This window comes from Neodiprion pinetum, chromosome 4, assembly GCF_021155775.2.
Source record: "Neodiprion pinetum isolate iyNeoPine1 chromosome 4, iyNeoPine1.2, whole genome shotgun sequence".
NCBI classification, from domain to species: domain Eukaryota; kingdom Metazoa; phylum Arthropoda; class Insecta; order Hymenoptera; family Diprionidae; genus Neodiprion; species Neodiprion pinetum.
In genome coordinates, this window is record NC_060235.2 from 12,981,385 (window position 1) to 12,999,386 (window position 18,002).

Consider the following 18,002-nt stretch of genomic DNA (forward strand, 5'->3'; position numbering starts at 1 on the left):
ACAGAACGAGTAACATCACATCCAAGATTTGACTTAGTAACTTCTTTAACGTCACATCGACTATTTGACTTATTAACTTCTTCATCCTTCTAAACTTCGGTGTAACAACCATACACGTGAATAAAGCGTTAAGTTTTTCAAAGTAAAGCACCGCGCAATATTAAGTTGGCGCGCGGGTTCCCGTTTGGCGTGGCATCCCCTTTTCTCCACCAAAGGGGTGACGAGACTTACACCCTCGTCAGGTATCGTACCAACGTCGCGAGGAGACGGGACAGGTATCAAGCCTCGAAGCTCAAATAGCCGCACTCACACGTCAAGTCGAACAGCTATCAAACCAAGGCCGCCGCAATCAAAACAAAACGAGCAAGAAAAAAGAACGCTCGCGTAGCCGTTCACGTAGCAAGTCGAGTACACGCGGACTCTCACCAACATCGAACATATGTTGGTACCACAAGAAATTCGGCAATTCCGCGAAGAAGTGCTTCCCAGCGGGATGTAAATTTCCGGGAAACGCCAGCGGGAGTCGTTAATGGCTGAAACCGATTCCCTCGCGCAACCCAGCCGCCTTTTCGTGAAAGACAGACCCACTGGAACACAATTTTTGGTGGACATGGGATCTGATCTCTCGGTAATTCCCCCCGGAGGAGCCCCCGCGCGGAAAGCAAGGACAGGTTATCAATTACGCGCCGCAAACGGCTCGCCTATTGACACCTTCGGCTGGGCCACAATGACACTCGACCTCAGTTTACGCAGAGACCTGTCATGGCGTTTCGTCGTGGCAGACGTCACGCGTCCCTTAATCGGCGCAGATTTCCTGAGCCACTTCGGGATTGCGGTAGATTTAAAAGGCCGCCGCCTTATCGACACCACGACAACGCTCACATCGCTAGGCTCGATCGCGCACATCGATCACGCCTCGGTCAAGGTCATCGCTTGCGACAACTCGCCGCAATTCGAAAAAATAATCGCCGAGTTCCCCGATATCGTTAAACCAGACGGAGCCGTCCGTGACGCTAAACACAACACGTATCATCACATAAAAACGACGGACGGACCTCCAGTCTCGAGTAAAGCACGCCGTCTCGCGTCGGATCGTTTAAAAATCGCGAAAGAGGAGTTCGAGAGATTAATTAAGCTGGGCATCGCGCGCCGCTCCGACAGCCCCTGGTCGTCTCCTCTCCACCTCGTGACCAAGAAATCCGGCGAATGGCGCCCGTGCGGTGACTACCGTCGTCTCAACGCTCGCACGACGCCCGATAGCTACCCCGTACGTTATCTGGAAGATTTTTGCGCGAACTGTCACGGTTGCCAAATATTTTCCGTCATCGATCTCGTGCGCGCATTCAACCAAATACCCGTCACGCCCGAAGACGTCCCGAAAACCGCGATCATCACTCCCTTTGGTCTCTTCGAATTCCCGTTCATGACATTCGGACTTCGAAACGCCGCGCAAACCTCCCAACGGTTCATGGACGACGTCACCCGCCATCTCCCATTCGTGTTCGTGTACATCGACGACATTTTCGTCGCCTCGCGAGACGCGCAACAACACCGAGAACATCTCCGCATCGTGTTCGAATGCCTCCGACGGTACGGACTCGTCATAAACGCCGCGAAATCGTGTCTCGGTCAAACGGAAGTAAAATTCCTCGGTCACGCAGTCAACGCGCAAGGCATTAAACCGCTACCTGAACGCGTCGACGCGATCACCAACCTCAAGAAGCCTGAAAACATTAAGGGCTTGCGCAATTTTCTCGGTACGATAAATTTCTACCTAAAATTCATCAAACACGCGGCGGAAACACTCGCGCCTCTCAATCGCCTCCTGGAAGGATCCGAGGTCAAGGGCAAGACAAAAATCGCGTGGAACGCCGAGCTCGAGGACGCTTTCGAAAAATCGAAACGAGCCCTCGCCGACGCAACACTCCTCGTACATCCAGACACGAACGCCGGGTGGGCAATCTTCGCAGATGCATCGGAACGAGCCATCGGAGCCGCCCTCCAACAGCACCGCCAAGGTCAATGGGAGCCGCTCGCGTTCTTCAGCAAGAAACTATCACCCTCCGCGCAAAAGATGTCGACGTACGATCGCGAACTCGAGGCAATCTACGAAGCCGTCAGACGCTTCCGACACCTTTTCGAAGGTCGGCACATCGCCATCTACACGGGCCACAAGCCGCTAACTCACGCGTTCAACCAACGTCCCGAGCGCGCAACTCCGTGGTAATTTAGGCGACTTGACCTCGTCGGCCAATTCACCTCCGACATCCGACACGTATCCGGCTCAGAAAACGTCGTAGCAGACATGCTGTCGCGCGTCGACGCGATCGCAGCAGCAGTTTCGCCACAGGAGCTCGCGCAGTCTCAACGCGAAGACGACGAGCTACGCCAACTGCTAGAAAACAACAACCACGCGCTCGACCTCAGACGCCTCCGTTACCAGGACCCAGATGTGACTCTGTACTGTGATACTTCGTCAGGTACAGTGCGCCCGTACGTGCCCGCTTCCCTCAGGAAGCGAGTGTTCCATTCCTAACACTCAGCGGCACACCCCGGACAACGCGCGTCTCGACGCCTCATTGCTCAACGCTACGTATGGCCGTCGATCAACAAAGATTGCAACGAGTGGGCTCGATGCTGCGTGCCTTGCCAACGCAGCAAGATATCGCGACACACAGTCTCGCCCATCGCCAATTTCGAACCACCGTCTCGACGCTTCGAACACATTCACATCGATCTGGTCACGCTGCCGCCGTCGAAAGGCCGCACAAAATGCCTCACGATCGTGGACCGTTTCACGCGCTATCCAGCAGCCGTGTCGCTCGAAGACGGCTCAACAGAAAAAGTCGCTCACGCGCTAATGCTATCGTGGATTGCACACTTCGGCATTCCCTTGCGCATTACTTCAGACCTGGGAGGACAATTTGAGTCAAACTTATTCAAAGAACTCTCGGAACTCCTAGGTTTCAAACACAAACGCACAACGGCTTACCACCCGCAAGCCAACGGACTCGTAGAACGCCTCCACCGTCAGTTAAGGGAGCTTTCCAGTGTGACAGTCCGAAAAATCGCTGTTTTTCGCGATTTTTTTTTTTAAAGAAAAAATAATCTAATCGGTCTGGTTTTTTTTTTGTATATTAATTGGGTATTGAAGAATACAAAACAATTTTTTAAAGATCGATTTATTTATTAATTAATATCTATAAAAATGATGAAACAATTGTTGCAGAAGATACACTTGGATGTGGTGTCCACGTTGGGGGTCACAATTTTGATCTGAAACAAAAAACACGAAAAGATTATTGATCGGTATATAATTGGCTTTCGTGCTATGAAGGCTTTTTTCTTTTTTTTTTTTTTTTGCAAAAATGGCGCCGGTTTGAACAAAAAGTATCGATTTTAGCATTTTTTTTGGCAGTTTTTTTTTACAAAAAAATAGGAGGATGTCAAAAAAAAAAAAAAAGCTTCCATAGCACGATAAACAATGACGTTAAGAATATTGTGTAAAAAATTCAACTCGATAGCTTTAAAACTCTGCCCTCCAAGTTGGACACCGTTTTGAAAAATGCTGTTTCGAGAAAAACGCGTTCAAAGTTTCAAGTGAGGAAATTTTAGGTAAATCGTTTACTTACGGTCAATCAGCGATGCCAGGTCCATACAATATCCCTTCTGCTTCTTCGAGCAGATCGTGCTCAATGGATTGTTCAGTCCAACGAGCTGTCCTCGCCTCTTTGCTATCCAGGGACGCCCGGCGGTTTGCTTGGGTGATGCGCGCATTCTTGTACTTAGCGGCGAAATCTGCGGCGCTCGGCCCTATCGTGCATCCCATCGTCTCCAAAATTTTCGAAATTGGGTCGTAACCTTCATTGAAGGTGCACACAGCATACTGCGTAGCGATTTCTACTATCTGCTTGCCGCAGAATACGTGCTTTGGGGCTAGTTGCCATACACGGTGATTGATTAGTTTTCAAGAATTTAGCACGCTATCCGCTTTTTTTTTGAAAATTGAGTGCGACAAAAAAATAAGTCGCGCGACTAATATACGGCTAATTAACGGCAAATTATGCAATAGTCCGAAGTCACATTTTCGACAATTGGCGAGCCAAGTTCATGTACGTGCAGGTAGAAACGAGACAATAGAAATAACAGTCGCACGGGCAGACGGCCGACGCGGCAGCTGTAGCGCTCCGTTGCCTTCTTCCAAAAAATGCTGTACAGTAACCGAAATAATCTGAATTTCGGCATGAAAATTTCAGGGAATATTCGGAAGAGTGTAAGTAGTGTATATATGAGAGTTCTAATCCAAAGATGGCGGCGCTCCCCCCTAGTTCCCCCCTAGCTCCCCCCTAGCTCCCCCCTAGCCACCCCGCCCCCCGCGACTGACGGCGCACCCTCTCTCACCCCCTCCCCCCCGCGACTCACGGCGCACCCCCCCCCCGGTCATTTTCGGCGGCTATTTCCATAGGATTTGACACACACACGCACACACACACACACACACACACGCGCGCGCGCGCACACACACACACACGCACGCACGCAAAATAATTCCTGTCGAGACTTGTTTGGCGCCGGAAAGCCGCACATAAATCAGATAGGGTAAAAACTTGCTAGATCTATTGAAAAAATTTCAGGAAATTGCTCTTTGAGATAGTGCCGACAATGCACTTAAACCAATCTGGGATAGTGGGGGAGTGGTCCCCATAAAAATTCCTCGCACAATATGCGTGTCGAGACTTGTCCAATGGAAAAATTGTAGTGGGGGTGGGTGGTATATAAAGCGTACGTCTATCGTGATCGTCACTCTGTTCTCATCGTATTCTCATTGTGAACTGTTCTCGCTCGTGAAATAACCTCGAAACGCGATGGATCTAGCAAAAGTTAACCACGTCAGCCGCCTGGAGAATCTGCCAACCAAGAAGATGTCGGAACTCGAAATTGGGGGAGTGTATGACGTCATCGGGTTACGACTGGTCAAAACAAAATTCGGGGTACGTGTTCTGGCGACAATCGATGGAGAATACAACGTCTTCTTACCACCGAGAATCGCAAGAGTTCTACAAGAAGATTCCAGTCAGCTGACTGAAATGTGTAGCATGGCCGGAGAAAATCGTCTGCAAATGAAATACCTTGGTGGAGAATTCAACAAGTTCGAATTTTCATGCAGTTATGCGCCTTAAATGAACTATGCGATCCCCCTCTACTTCCACAAAATTCATCCACGAGGGGGTAAAAGCGGGTGTGCTGGAGATGGAATAGTCAGCCTTCCACATACAATCCGTTAGTATATAATCGAGCGCAACATTCCCACTCCTCAACATGGCGATGATCCTAGACGTGCAATGTTTTATCGGTCATAACATGAAGTTTGTACCCAAGGAAGTCGCAGTCGTGAATGTAAACGGGTCGGGTCTGGATTACATCATTTTCAAGCCGCCCTATGATTTGGCAAGCCTACCACTTGAATGTAGAGCTACCAATGTATGGTTGACGCACAATCACCATGGAATATCATGGAACGCAGGCAACAAATCTCACGAGGATGTGACGAAGATTGTGAGAAAAATGGTTGAAAATGCGTGTTACGTATACGTCAAAGGGGCGGAGAAGAAGGCATGGCTGACGGAGATCGTCGATGGTACAACGAGGGTTATTAATATGGAAGATTTGCATATCATACCCCCTGCACTGGAAAAATTGAGGTATATGGAAGCGGCATCGTGGCACGACGCGAACCATGGATACTCTCCAGCGAATAACCTCCAGCAAGCAGCAGCGCCAGGCTCAATTTGGTATGATGACAACTCTGAATACATCCCGGCATACAATTGCGCCTTTGAAAATGTGCAGCGACTAAGGAGTTGGTATTCGAAGGAGTGTACCAGCTCCCTCGAGAAATCCTTCCGTCTGTACAAAGAATTGGACGGTTTAAGGGGAATGATGTCCGAGGATATAGCTTTTTTACCAAAAGAATTTATCTGCACGTTCGCATCAAACTCCATCAATGATGCGTGGGATAAACTACCAGAGAATATGAAAATGGACCACGCGGTCGCAAGGTTCCGCAGATGTAGCATACATTACACACCAGGACCCGATGGCGATATCGTGGATGGACCGAATCCTCTAATTGAAGACTGTTTAGCTTGCAATCGCGTGTATAGATAATATGGACAATATTTACCAAAATAACAATAGAATTTATTACGATATATACAATTATATTCGCGTTTATATGTAGAATATTCGATAGAATTAATCTCAATTATATCATAGCTTATACATGGAATTGAAAAAATTTACTTTTCAATAAAATTATAATCTAGAAATAGGATACATTACAAATATATATCTTAATAACTTTTACCCATTCTCGTCATACAAAATGTAAATGTTATGAATTTTTACTGGTGAAAAATATATAATCAATAATTATGAATTTAGCGTGGTTTATTCCTCGAAATAATCCATAAAATCATTATCGCTATCCTGTTCGTTAACATTATCATCATTATCGCTATTTTCGACATCTATAATTATTACGATAGTTTCATTCGCCCATTTTTCTACAATTATTTGCATACATATATCACCGTAATTTATATAATATTGGCTGTTTGGTCTCACTCGAGCAGCTCGCGCATCCTCAACGAGATCCCGAAGCTCCTCCAACGAGAACTCGCGTGTTGCTTCGGAAAAGCCTATAATTATCTCTTCCTCAGCCTCCTCATCCTCGCCCCAATCAATGCTCGACCACTCGCCGTTATCATCACTCGAATGAGATGACATTTTTTTTCTTTCCAAAATTGATTCGCGATGAAAAATCTGTAAAAAGAGCAAGCCGAAATAGAAAAGTTGATGCTGCTGCACTCATCATTTATATGCATGATAAATCTCCAATTCAAAAAAGTTTCCACCTATTCAAAATGAGTGATACGGAGAAGGTGTGAAAGATACTAGAATTTTATTTCAATGTAGTGCTACTCACCAATCCTCGTCCGAAAAATAACCATCATCGTCAGCCCTATCTATGTCTCCCAGGATTTCACGGATTTCATCAATCTGATCCAGAAGTAAACCGAATTCAAAGCGTGCGTCATTACCGCCATTCCAAACACCCTCCACCTCTGCTTCCTCCTCCTCCGCCTCCTCCTCCTCCTCCTCCTCCTCCTCATCCTCCACATCACCCGATGATGATGATGATTCGAGATGATGCTCGCGAGCCAAATTATGTTCAAACTCGCGATGATCATCACCAACACTATCGTCAATACATCGCTCGGGGTCGATAATTAGCCTATCAGCATCACTATCAGTCAATTCATCCTCATCATCCTCCTCATAATAAGCCGCCCCTCTGCACACCCGCTTATATGTCGGCGATCGTGGTGGTGAATGGGGTGGGGAGTCTGATGACCCCCTTTTCTGTCCGTTCATATTTTTTCGATATGATTCTAAAATTTTTCCAGAATTTTTATGGATACGATGATAGGGAATACAGAAAAGTTAAAACAAATCGAAAAAAACTTTTGTTAACATACTAATCAAATGCGATAATCATTACGGAATTCAAATCAACATTCACAGTATCGTAAGAGGATTGGCGTAGCACCATATACATATGGGCTATTCCGCGTCAACCGGATCAGTCATCTCTCAGATATTTTTTTAATTTGGCATGTGGATTCTGTAGGGGGAGTTAGATTTTTGTGCCAAAGCGCGAATCTCATAATGCAAAATTCAATTTTTTATTAACAATAACAAATTAGACTCCCATTTTTTTCAAAAATTCATAACTTTGGCAAAAAATTAGATACAATATATTTTTTTTTTCAAATTACGCGAAAAGCTCCATAGAATTTGAAAAAAAATACGGAATGGTAAAAAAAAGTTGTTATCAATTGTTTATTTAACAATTAATTTTTCAAAGATTCTTAAAACAGTGACTGACACAATCAAAAAATTTTTTTAAAATTCTGACATGTTCCTTGAACTGTACTACAACCTGTGAATTAATTCCAGAGGGGTGTTTTTCGTCGTTTTCGAGTAAAAAATCTTTAAAGGTGTCGATGCGCATGAAATTGCGGCGCGCCGAGTCTCTACGTAATGGCGGGCGGCCGGTTGCCGTCCACCGCTACCCCGCGGTGGCGTCGCAGCGTTATTTTAGAGTCATTTCCACGATGTGGGACATGATTGAAGAATCTGAAAAAAATACTGTACCTTCACAAGGCCTGCTCAAAGCGATAAGTGAAGTTTCAGGAATGTGTTTTTCACCGTTTTTTGATTACAGAGATTCAAAATAACGGTTACACACCATGAGAGTGCACATAAATGATGATAATTACATAACTTGCTACTTATTTTAAAATAAAAACACATTCCTGAAACTTCACTTATCGCTTTGAGCAGGCCTTGTGAAGGTACAGTATTTTTTTCAGATTCTTCAATCATGTCCTACATCGTGAAAATGACTCTAAAATAACGCTGCGACGCCACCGCGGTGTAGCGGTGGACGGCAACCGGCCACCCGCCATTACGTAGACTCGGCGCGCCGTAATTTCATGCGCATCGACACCTTTAATGATTTTTTACTCAAAAACAAAGAAAAACACCCCTCTGGAATTAATTCACAGGTTGTAGTACAGTTCAAGGAACATGTCAGAATTCAAAAAAAATTTTTTGATGGTGTCAGTCATTGTTTTAAAAATCTTTGAAAAATTAATTGTTAAATAAACAATTGATAACAACTTTTTTTTAACATTACGTATTTTTTTTTGAATTTTATGGAGCTTTCCGCGTAATTTGGAAAAAAAAAATATTGTATCTAATTTTTTGCCGAAGTTATGAATTTTTGAAAAAAATGGGAGTCTAATTTGTTATTGTTAATAAAAAATCGAATTTTGCGTTATGAGATTCGCGCTTTGGCACAAAAATCTAACTCCCCCTACACAATCCACATGCCAAATTAAAAAAATATCTGAGAGATGACTGATCCGGTTGACGCGGAATAGCCCATATATATGTGTATTCTATACAGTACTCACAAAAAATATAAACTCGTTGAAGTCTTGAGATTTTTCCAATGAACACCGATTTTTTTTTCTTTCTCACAGCTCACTTTATCGAAAACGTCTGTTTTGACACGAAGGATTTTTCAAAATTACCAGAGAAGTTTTCAAACCACTGTTCGAATAAATACTAAAGGACTCGCATCCCCCCTCCACCGAGCAAAACCCAGCCGGCCAATCATTCGTAGAGCACGCATCACGTGACATAGAGACGAAAGAGTGACGCGGGGGAGGCGGTATAAGCTAGGAGAAAATTTTCTCAAGAGCTCGCCAGCTTTCCATTGCATACCCCACGCTCATATGGTTGGGGATGTGCAGGCTCGGACTTGCTCGCTATCAAGAGTCGTAAAACCCCAAAACTGCATGTGCACATACCATCCGGTGAAGAGCGGGCAAGATAAGATTTTTCTGACACCAAACACTGTTCGCCACTCGCTTTTCGTTGACCGATTTTTCCCACCACATGGCTCACGCTGCTTAACGACTCATAAAACCCAAAAATTGAGGGATGGTGGGAGGGGGACTGCGGACCCCGTCGCCTCTGACGTCATTTTTTACATGAATTTCATCTTCTCTGCAGAGTTGGGAGGGTGATGAAGAGCGGGCAAGATAAGATTTTTCTGACGCAAAACACTGCATGGATGCAAATGATAAAACACTGAAGTTTGGTGAAATTTCTACTACAAGTACACCGGTGAAGAAAACAACGGATTCCACAGCACAATATTTGAAAATGTTCAGCTTAAGTAAAAAGAGGGATTTGGATACCACATACGGCGTTCGAAAGTTGACAAGCGGTATGATGATTGGCGATACACCGATCAATTTCACTGATAATCTGGTCAATGTGGGGAATAAAAGTCATAAGAGAACACCTGGATTACTCGAATTACTGTTTAAAAAATCACCCGATGCATCGGTTGTAAATGACGCGGACAAGAATAATTATATAAAAATTGTAACGACGACAAATGCGCATCGAAAACGTTACCAAGCCGATGGAAGCCTTCGAGATGATTTAAAAAGTGCAAAGTATAGAAATTTCATTGCGCAACACGTTGGCTCGCCGAAAAAATCAGGTAAAGGCTTACCCGACTATAAGATTGCGCGAAAGGAGGGGCAAGATGTCGATTACGTCTACTGGGATGATCCAAATGAAATTGTAGATTGTCTCCGGCTGCTTATGGCGTCACAGGCTGCAGGCAATACCAGCCATTCCAACGAAATAGTCTCCATTATTGAGGAGTTGCGTGAGGCTGGAATCGTTTATTAGCGGCGTGTAAACATAAAATCATCATTTGTTCAGTGACCGTCCAGTGATGAGCATAGACATATTCGGGCGACACTCGGAGCGTGGTGGGGGTAAAAAATTTATTCGAGGGCCTCCGGGTGTTGGATTCAAAATCACCAGCGACAATCAGTATGATTTGGACGGTAAACGATTGTGTAACATAGCTGATCCGCAGCACTCCACCGACGCCGTTTCCCTAAAAGTTCTCAATACTGCTTTACAGTCTATGGCTGTGGATATTGTGGATACTTTTCAATCAAATTTTGAGAGTTTCGCGCATAATCACAACGAGGAGTTGAAACAGCTACGCATAAATAACAAAATCATTGAAAATACGTTGAATCGCATCAAACATATTGGGGAGCAGGCAACACCAACGTTGGGACAGACCAGCAGGGAATTAGTATCGATTGAGGAACCAGAGTGGTTGGACAGCAATTCGAAAAATTGATAGGTGAAGAGTTGGGAACAATGAAGACTGCAATAGCTGCCGAACTTCACAGACAGGCTCGACGCAACTATCCGCGCCGATTCGTAGATGTACGCGGACTGGATGAGACCTGGCAAGCTGATCTCGTCGATATGACCGCATACAGCTCGTGCAACAAGGGATACAAATACCTACTAACAATCATCGATATATTTTCCAAGTACGCGTGGGCGGTGCCGATAAAGTCCAAGAGTGGGAAAGATGTTGCCGCTGCCATGAAATCTGTACTGATCCAGAGTCGTATACCTACACATCTGCACGTTGATCGAGGCAAAGAATTTTACAACAGCGAATTCAAAGCCCTCGTGAAGCATCACAATATCAACATGTATTCGACATTTAGCAACTTAAAGGCGTCGATATGCGAACGTTTCAATCGAACATTGCAGAATAAAATGTGGAAGCGGTTTACTCTCCAAGGATCGTACGAGTGGATTAATATTTTGGATGATTCAATGAAGTCCTACAACAACACCAAACATCGCACGATTCGGATGAAACCGGTGGATGTTAGCACGGAGAATGAAAAACAGCTGTATCGTAGCGTGTACAAGCCTCGGCAAATCAAACGAAGCGATCGAGCGCGGAAATTCAGTGTAGGCGATCGAGTTCGAATCAGCAAGTACAAGAATGTATTCGAAAAAGGCTATACACCCAATTGGACGACAGAAATATTCACCGTGAGTGAGGTGAAAAATACCAATCCACCCACCTACAAACTTACCGATTATCAAGATCATCCCATCGAGGGGGGCTTCTACGAGCAAGAGCTCGCCAAAGTGAAATATCCCAACGGCTACCTTGTGGAGAAAGTATTACGCAAGCGGGGGAATCTGTTCTATGTGAAGTGGTTGGGTTTTGATAGTTCGCACAATAGTTGGATAAATAAAACAGACATGTAACATAATTTGTATGTATTTTCCGAATTACAATAAAAGATTTTGAATATACAAATATTTCCACATTTTACCTCCTTTGTGCGCACATGTGCCATACTCTGTACTACGAAAATAAAAATAATAATAATAATAATAATGATAATAATGATAATAATAATAGTGATAATAATAATAGTGATAATAATAATGATAATATGCAATTTTGCCATACGATTATTACACATTTTATTTTTTGGAAAACTTTTTTTCATTTTCTGAAAACTTTTTTTCGTTTTCTGGAAAGTTTTTTTCATTTTCTGAAAAGTTTTTTTCGTTTCCTGAAAATTTTTTTTCATTTTCTGAAAACTTTTTTTACGTGTTAATCAAATGGGAAAAAAGTTTTCTGAAAACTTTTTTTCATTTTCTGAAAACTTTTTTTCCTTTTCTGAAATGTTTTTTTCATTTTCTGAAAAGTTTTTTTCGTTTCCTGAAAATTTTTTTTCATTTTCTGAAAACTTTTCTCGTGGTAAACGAATAAATATGAATAATTGCTTGATATATCAATAATAAATAAATAAACAATTGTTGAGTATATGAATTCGCATTTTGAAACTTCAAATCCATTAAATATCGTATTGATCATGAAACGTTTCCGCCTGATGGTGGATCGTTCGAGGCGTCAAACATCAAATATTTACATCAATTCTATGTCTACAGTTTATCCTATAGCTATTGGGGGGCTGGGACAAACCCCCAAGGTACGGTGTCGGTCTGTCCAGGTATCAATTGCCGCTTGTCATCCTGCCAACTCAGAGCCAATTTTTTTTGTACGATCGTGCTTACTTCGTGTTTTTTGCTGCGTATTAAACACTGTGGAAGAGTCAACTCTCGGTAAGCCGTCAGACAGCGCTTATAATCATCAAACGTGATGCTATTTATCGATGAATTTCTTACACCCTTGGCATGCTTACTCACTTTTACGCCACTGTCATATTTTTCCCCATCCTCACCCATCGTAGTAAATGTGTACAGCTTTGCTCGCAGTCCCACAAACTCTGTCATAATTTTACCATTATTTTCATCCTTCATTAGCCCTAGTTGTTTTTTGTTTTTAAGGGGAATACCATACACATTGTCGGGCGGATAGTCAGAGGTGTCAAACATTGTATCTACATCACGTTTGATGATATCGTAGATATTAGGCACATTGAATTGATAAATAAGGCTGTCTGTGTCGGTATACATCAATTTAGCCTGTTTATTCGAAAAGTTGGTTTTAATATAATTATAGTGGAAATCGTAGAGAAAGATTTTTGACAGATCTAGAATTGATGCGCCGACGTAAATAGGTTTGGCGAAGTGAACTTTGACACGATTCGTTTCAATGATAACCATATCAGTGTCAAATACGGTGCAGCTGTGAAAGTTTGCTCGGGCAATAAGCGTTCTCGCACCACCTTTTCCCTCCCATTTTGTAACCAATTTAACATCTTTATGATTTCGCACATTCTCCATAGTCTTGCCGAACACAGCGTTATTCATGAGTTTGTAAAAGTTTTTCTCAAATTCATTCCTAGATTGCTTACGCATGTCTGTATTGAGCGTGATGTAAGGCTCGAGCCATGGAGATTGCGCAAACTTCAAAATTCTATGCACTTTCGTTAATTTCAATCCTAAACTCAAACACTGTTTCAAATTCCTATAGTGCAATATATACTTTGTTTTGGGGTGAAGGGTGGTCGCGAGTTTGGCATTTTTACTACCTGGAGGAGTAAAATGTTCGGGACAAAGAGGTAAGTCTTTGTGATCCTCGTGGAGTTCTACAGGGTAGTCCAAATCTACCTCCAGAAAGTAACCGATCGGCGAATCGTCCGGATGGTTCGTTATATCGATGTGCTGATACTCCCACTCGAACGAACCGATTGGTAAATGCACGCTCATAGCTGCACCGTACAGGTTATTCACGTCAAAATACATGAGATACGATTCCGCTTTGTTTGGATCAAAATCTGTTCCCATGAATCTATTATTGGCCCGAGCGTGTCGATTAGAACATTGCGCTACGCCGCCTCGAATGGCTCTTTCAATAAATAACACCATCTCAGGGTTGTCTAAAAGTTGCAAATTTACATTAGTATGCTTGAGCATCGCGTCAAAAGCAAGTCCCGGTGCAGTGTAGTAATGCAACGGATCTAAATCGTATGTTTTGAAGCAGCTAGCGCGGAAATTTTCGAAAATATCGGCAAGCAAAAGAACATCGGTCTTTGAATATAAATCTGAATAGCCCCCCAATCACTCTAAATGGAATTCCCTCCAAACAGTTTTCGCGTGCTCGTAATCGGTGTCTGAAATATTTGCATCGCAGATGTGCGAGTAGAAATGCTTCTTTGCAGGTAATCGCGGTTCATCGAGTTTCCCCCAACAATCGACGTATTCATAGGAAAAAACGCCTTTGCGGGTCATCAAACTGAACTGAGTCGGGTTATTATAAAATTTACGTGTTATGCGTTTATCGGTATCGATCAAATATTTGGAAAGTGTATCGATGCTGCTAGCCATAAATCGAAACGAATCGATGAATCTCAAGTGCATCATTGTTCCATCGACGCGTTTCGTGAAGGATATGTATTTTTCCTTATTTATGGGTAGCAGTGTAATTTGACCGGGAAAAGTTGACGCGAGGGATTTTATTAAAAAGTGAGAATCGTAACCGGACAAATTGTGGAAAACTATTGGAATTGTGTGCGACTCTCTGAAATTCAAATTACACCGATTATGAGCAGGACCACGATATTTACCCGTGAAGTGACAGTGATCGTAACACTTTTTCTCCTCAGGGGTAAACGGTTTTTCACACAACTCCTTAGTCGCTGCACATTTTCAAAGGCGCAATTGTATGCCGGGATGTATTCAGAGTTGTCATCATACCAAATTGAGCCTGGCGCTGCTGCTTGCTGGAGGTTATTCGCTGGAGAGTATCCATGGTTCGCGTCGTGCCACGATGCCGCTTCCATATACCTCAATTTTTCCAGTGCAGGGGGTATGATATGCAAATCTTCCATATTAATAACCCTCGTTGTACCATCGACGATCTCCGTCAGCCATGCCTTCTTCTCCGCCCCTTTGACGTATACGTAACACGCATTTTCAACCATTTTTCTCACAATCTTCGTCACATCCTCGTGAGATTTGTTGCCTGCGTTCCATGATATTCCATGGTGATTGTGCGTCAACCATACATTGGTAGCTCTACATTCAAGTGGTAGGCTTGCCAAATCATAGGGCGGCTTGAAAATGATGTAATCCAGACCCGACCCGTTTACATTCACGACTGCGACTTCCTTGGGTACAAACTTCATGTTATGACCGATAAAACATTGCACGTCTAGGATCATCGCCATGTTGAGGAGTGGGAATGTTGCGCTCGATTATATACTAACGGATTGTATGTGGAAGGCTGACTATTCCATCTCCAGCACACCCGCTTTTACCCCCTCGTGGATGAATTTTGTGGAAGTAGAGGGGGATCGCATAGTTCATTTAAGGCGCATAACTGCATGAAAATTCGAACTTGTTGAATTCTCCACCAAGGTATTTCATTTGCAGACGATTTTCTCCGGCCATGCTACACATTTCAGTCAGCTGACTGGAATCTTCTTGTAGAACTCTTGCGATTCTCGGTGGTAAGAAGACGTTGTATTCTCCATCGATTGTCGCCAGAACACGTACCCCGAATTTTGTTTTGACCAGTCGTAACCCGATGACGTCATACACTCCCCCAATTTCGAGTTCCGACATCTTCTTGGTTGGCAGATTCTCCAGGCGGCTGACGTGGTTAACTTTTGCTAGATCCATCGCGTTTCGAGGTTATTTCACGAGCGAGAACAGTTCACAATGAGAATACGATGAGAACAGAGTGACGATCACGATAGACGTACGCTTTATATACCACCCACCCCCACTACAATTTTTCCATTGGACAAGTCTCGACACGCATATTGTGCGAGGAATTTTTATGGGGACCACTCCCCCACTATCCCAGATTGGTTTAAGTGCATTGTCGGCACTATCTCAAAGAGCAATTTCCTGAAATTTTTTCAATAGATCTAGCAAGTTTTTACCCTATCTGATTTATGTGCGGCTTTCCGGCGCCAAACAAGTCTCGACAGGAATTATTTTGCGTGCGTGCGTGTGTGTGTGTGTGCGCGCGCGCGCGTGTGTGTGTGTGTGTGTGTGTGCGTGTGTGTGTCAAATCCTATGGAAATAGCCGCCGAAAATGACCGGGGGGGGGGTGCGCCGTGAGTCGCGGGGGGGAGGGGGTGAGAGAGGGTGCGCCGTCAGTCGCGGGGGGCGGGGGGGCTAGGGGGGAGCTAGGGGGGAGCTAGGGGGGAACTAGGGGGGAGCGCCGCCATCTTTGGATTAGAACTCTCATATATACACTACTAGTGTATACTATTCGAGAAAGCAAAAAAAAAAAAATCGATTTTTTCAAAATTTCACACAGGAAAGCTCCCTTGAAAGCAGCGCTACTCTGTCACGAGGACACGTGGTACGACGCGCTTCCCGCCGTGCTACTCGGACTCCGAGCCGCGTACAAAGAGGACATCGAAGCGACTCCCGCTGAACTCGTCCTCGGCGAACCGATACGACTGCCAGGCGAATTCCTTGCGCCCTCAAGGCAAGACACGACCGCCCCCGAACTGGTACGGATGCTGAGGAAGAACTTCCAAGATCTGGCACCAGAACCCGCATCGCGCCACGCACACCAGCGCATCTTTGTGCACCAAGACCTCGCAAACGCGTCACACGTCTTTATCCGAAACGACCAAGTGCGACCGTCATTCTCCGCCCCGTACGACGGCCCATACCCAGTCGTCGACAAGCACGAGAAATACTTCACCGTCAAACTACGTGGAAGAAGCACGCCAGTTTCGATCGACAGATTGAAACCCGCGTATCTGCTGCTCGACGAACTCCAAAGCCAACACGACACGGCCGGACCGTCAGCATTGAGCGTACACCAGCCCGTCGCAAACAACGACGCCCCAACGACCACGACTTCAAAAAAGAAAAAACAAGTCCGACTCGCGCTGTAATTTCGTCTTACGCTCCATCCACGCATTCAACAAACCTGCACGCAAAAGACAAAGAAATGAGAAATAACCCAAATTTTTATTTTGCCAGTTTTTTTTTTTCTTTCTGTTTCCTGCTTGAAATACTGCACATCGCTCACACACTACACAGTATTTCTCCAAGAAGGGGAGACATGTAGCGCCTGCCACATACACGCACTCGGTCTAGTATTAGAGCGAGGCAATGCTCGGCGTTTATCGCCCAATTTCGGGAATAATCCTCAGCGCGCTTTCGAAGATCCTTCGCCTCACCTGGCAGATAGTCAAAATCAACACACGCTAGAGTACCGATATTGTAACCGCGCTATAACCGGATCTCCGTATCCACGCACCTGTAAAACCTAATAAACATCCATTTATATTTCACCCATCGCACGCTTTGATACGTAGGATCCCAGTGACCCCCAGATCCCACATATATACATATATACAAATATAATAATATACATATATATATATATATACATATATAATAATATACATATATATAAATATATTATAATTTTGAATTTACTTCTAAAAAAAAAAGGAATTTTTGAAAGAAAATTTTTTTTTTCGATAATTAAATTCATTGAAAATAAATATGGTTATTGAAAAGATGCTGTATATTTTTTAATTATTTGCTCACATATTAATTGAAATAAAAATATCATTCATTAGGAAAAATAATTCATTTCAATCAACTATTTCCTTTCTTCACCAAATTATTTGACTGAATTACCTCCATTTATATTCAATTATATTAATGTTGATTATATATATGAATAAATAAATTTATATTCAATTATATTAATGTATACAATTCAAATATATACATGTATATATATTATGATTTTTCATTTACTTTCAAAAAAAGAGAAATTTGAAAAAAAAAAAATTTCTTCACAATCATTAAATTCATTAAAATAAATATAATTATTCAAAAAATCCTACGTATTTTTCAATTATTTGCTCACATTTTATGAGGATATGAATATTATCCGTTAGTAAAAATAATTTTTTTGAATTAATTATTACCTTATTCTATTGAATTATTTAACTTAATTACCTCCATTTATATTCAATCATATTATTGTATAATATTCAAATATATACATATATATATATTATGATTTTTAATTTACTTTTAAAGAAAGAGAAATT

At 43.2% G+C, this 18,002-nt stretch overlaps 1 protein-coding gene across 1 annotated transcript; it reads left to right on the plus strand.

The window, feature by feature from the left end:
* The first annotated feature begins 10,830 nt into the window (after nt 1–10,830).
* On the plus strand, nt 10,831–16,823 carry LOC124217249 (uncharacterized). The gene is made up of 2 exons (XM_069135365.1): nt 10,831–11,177; nt 16,232–16,823. Exons 1-2 carry the CDS (start codon nt 10,831–10,833, stop codon nt 16,821–16,823), a joined length of 939 nt encoding a protein of 312 aa, XP_068991466.1.
* The last annotated feature ends 1,179 nt before the right edge of the window (nt 16,824–18,002 follow it).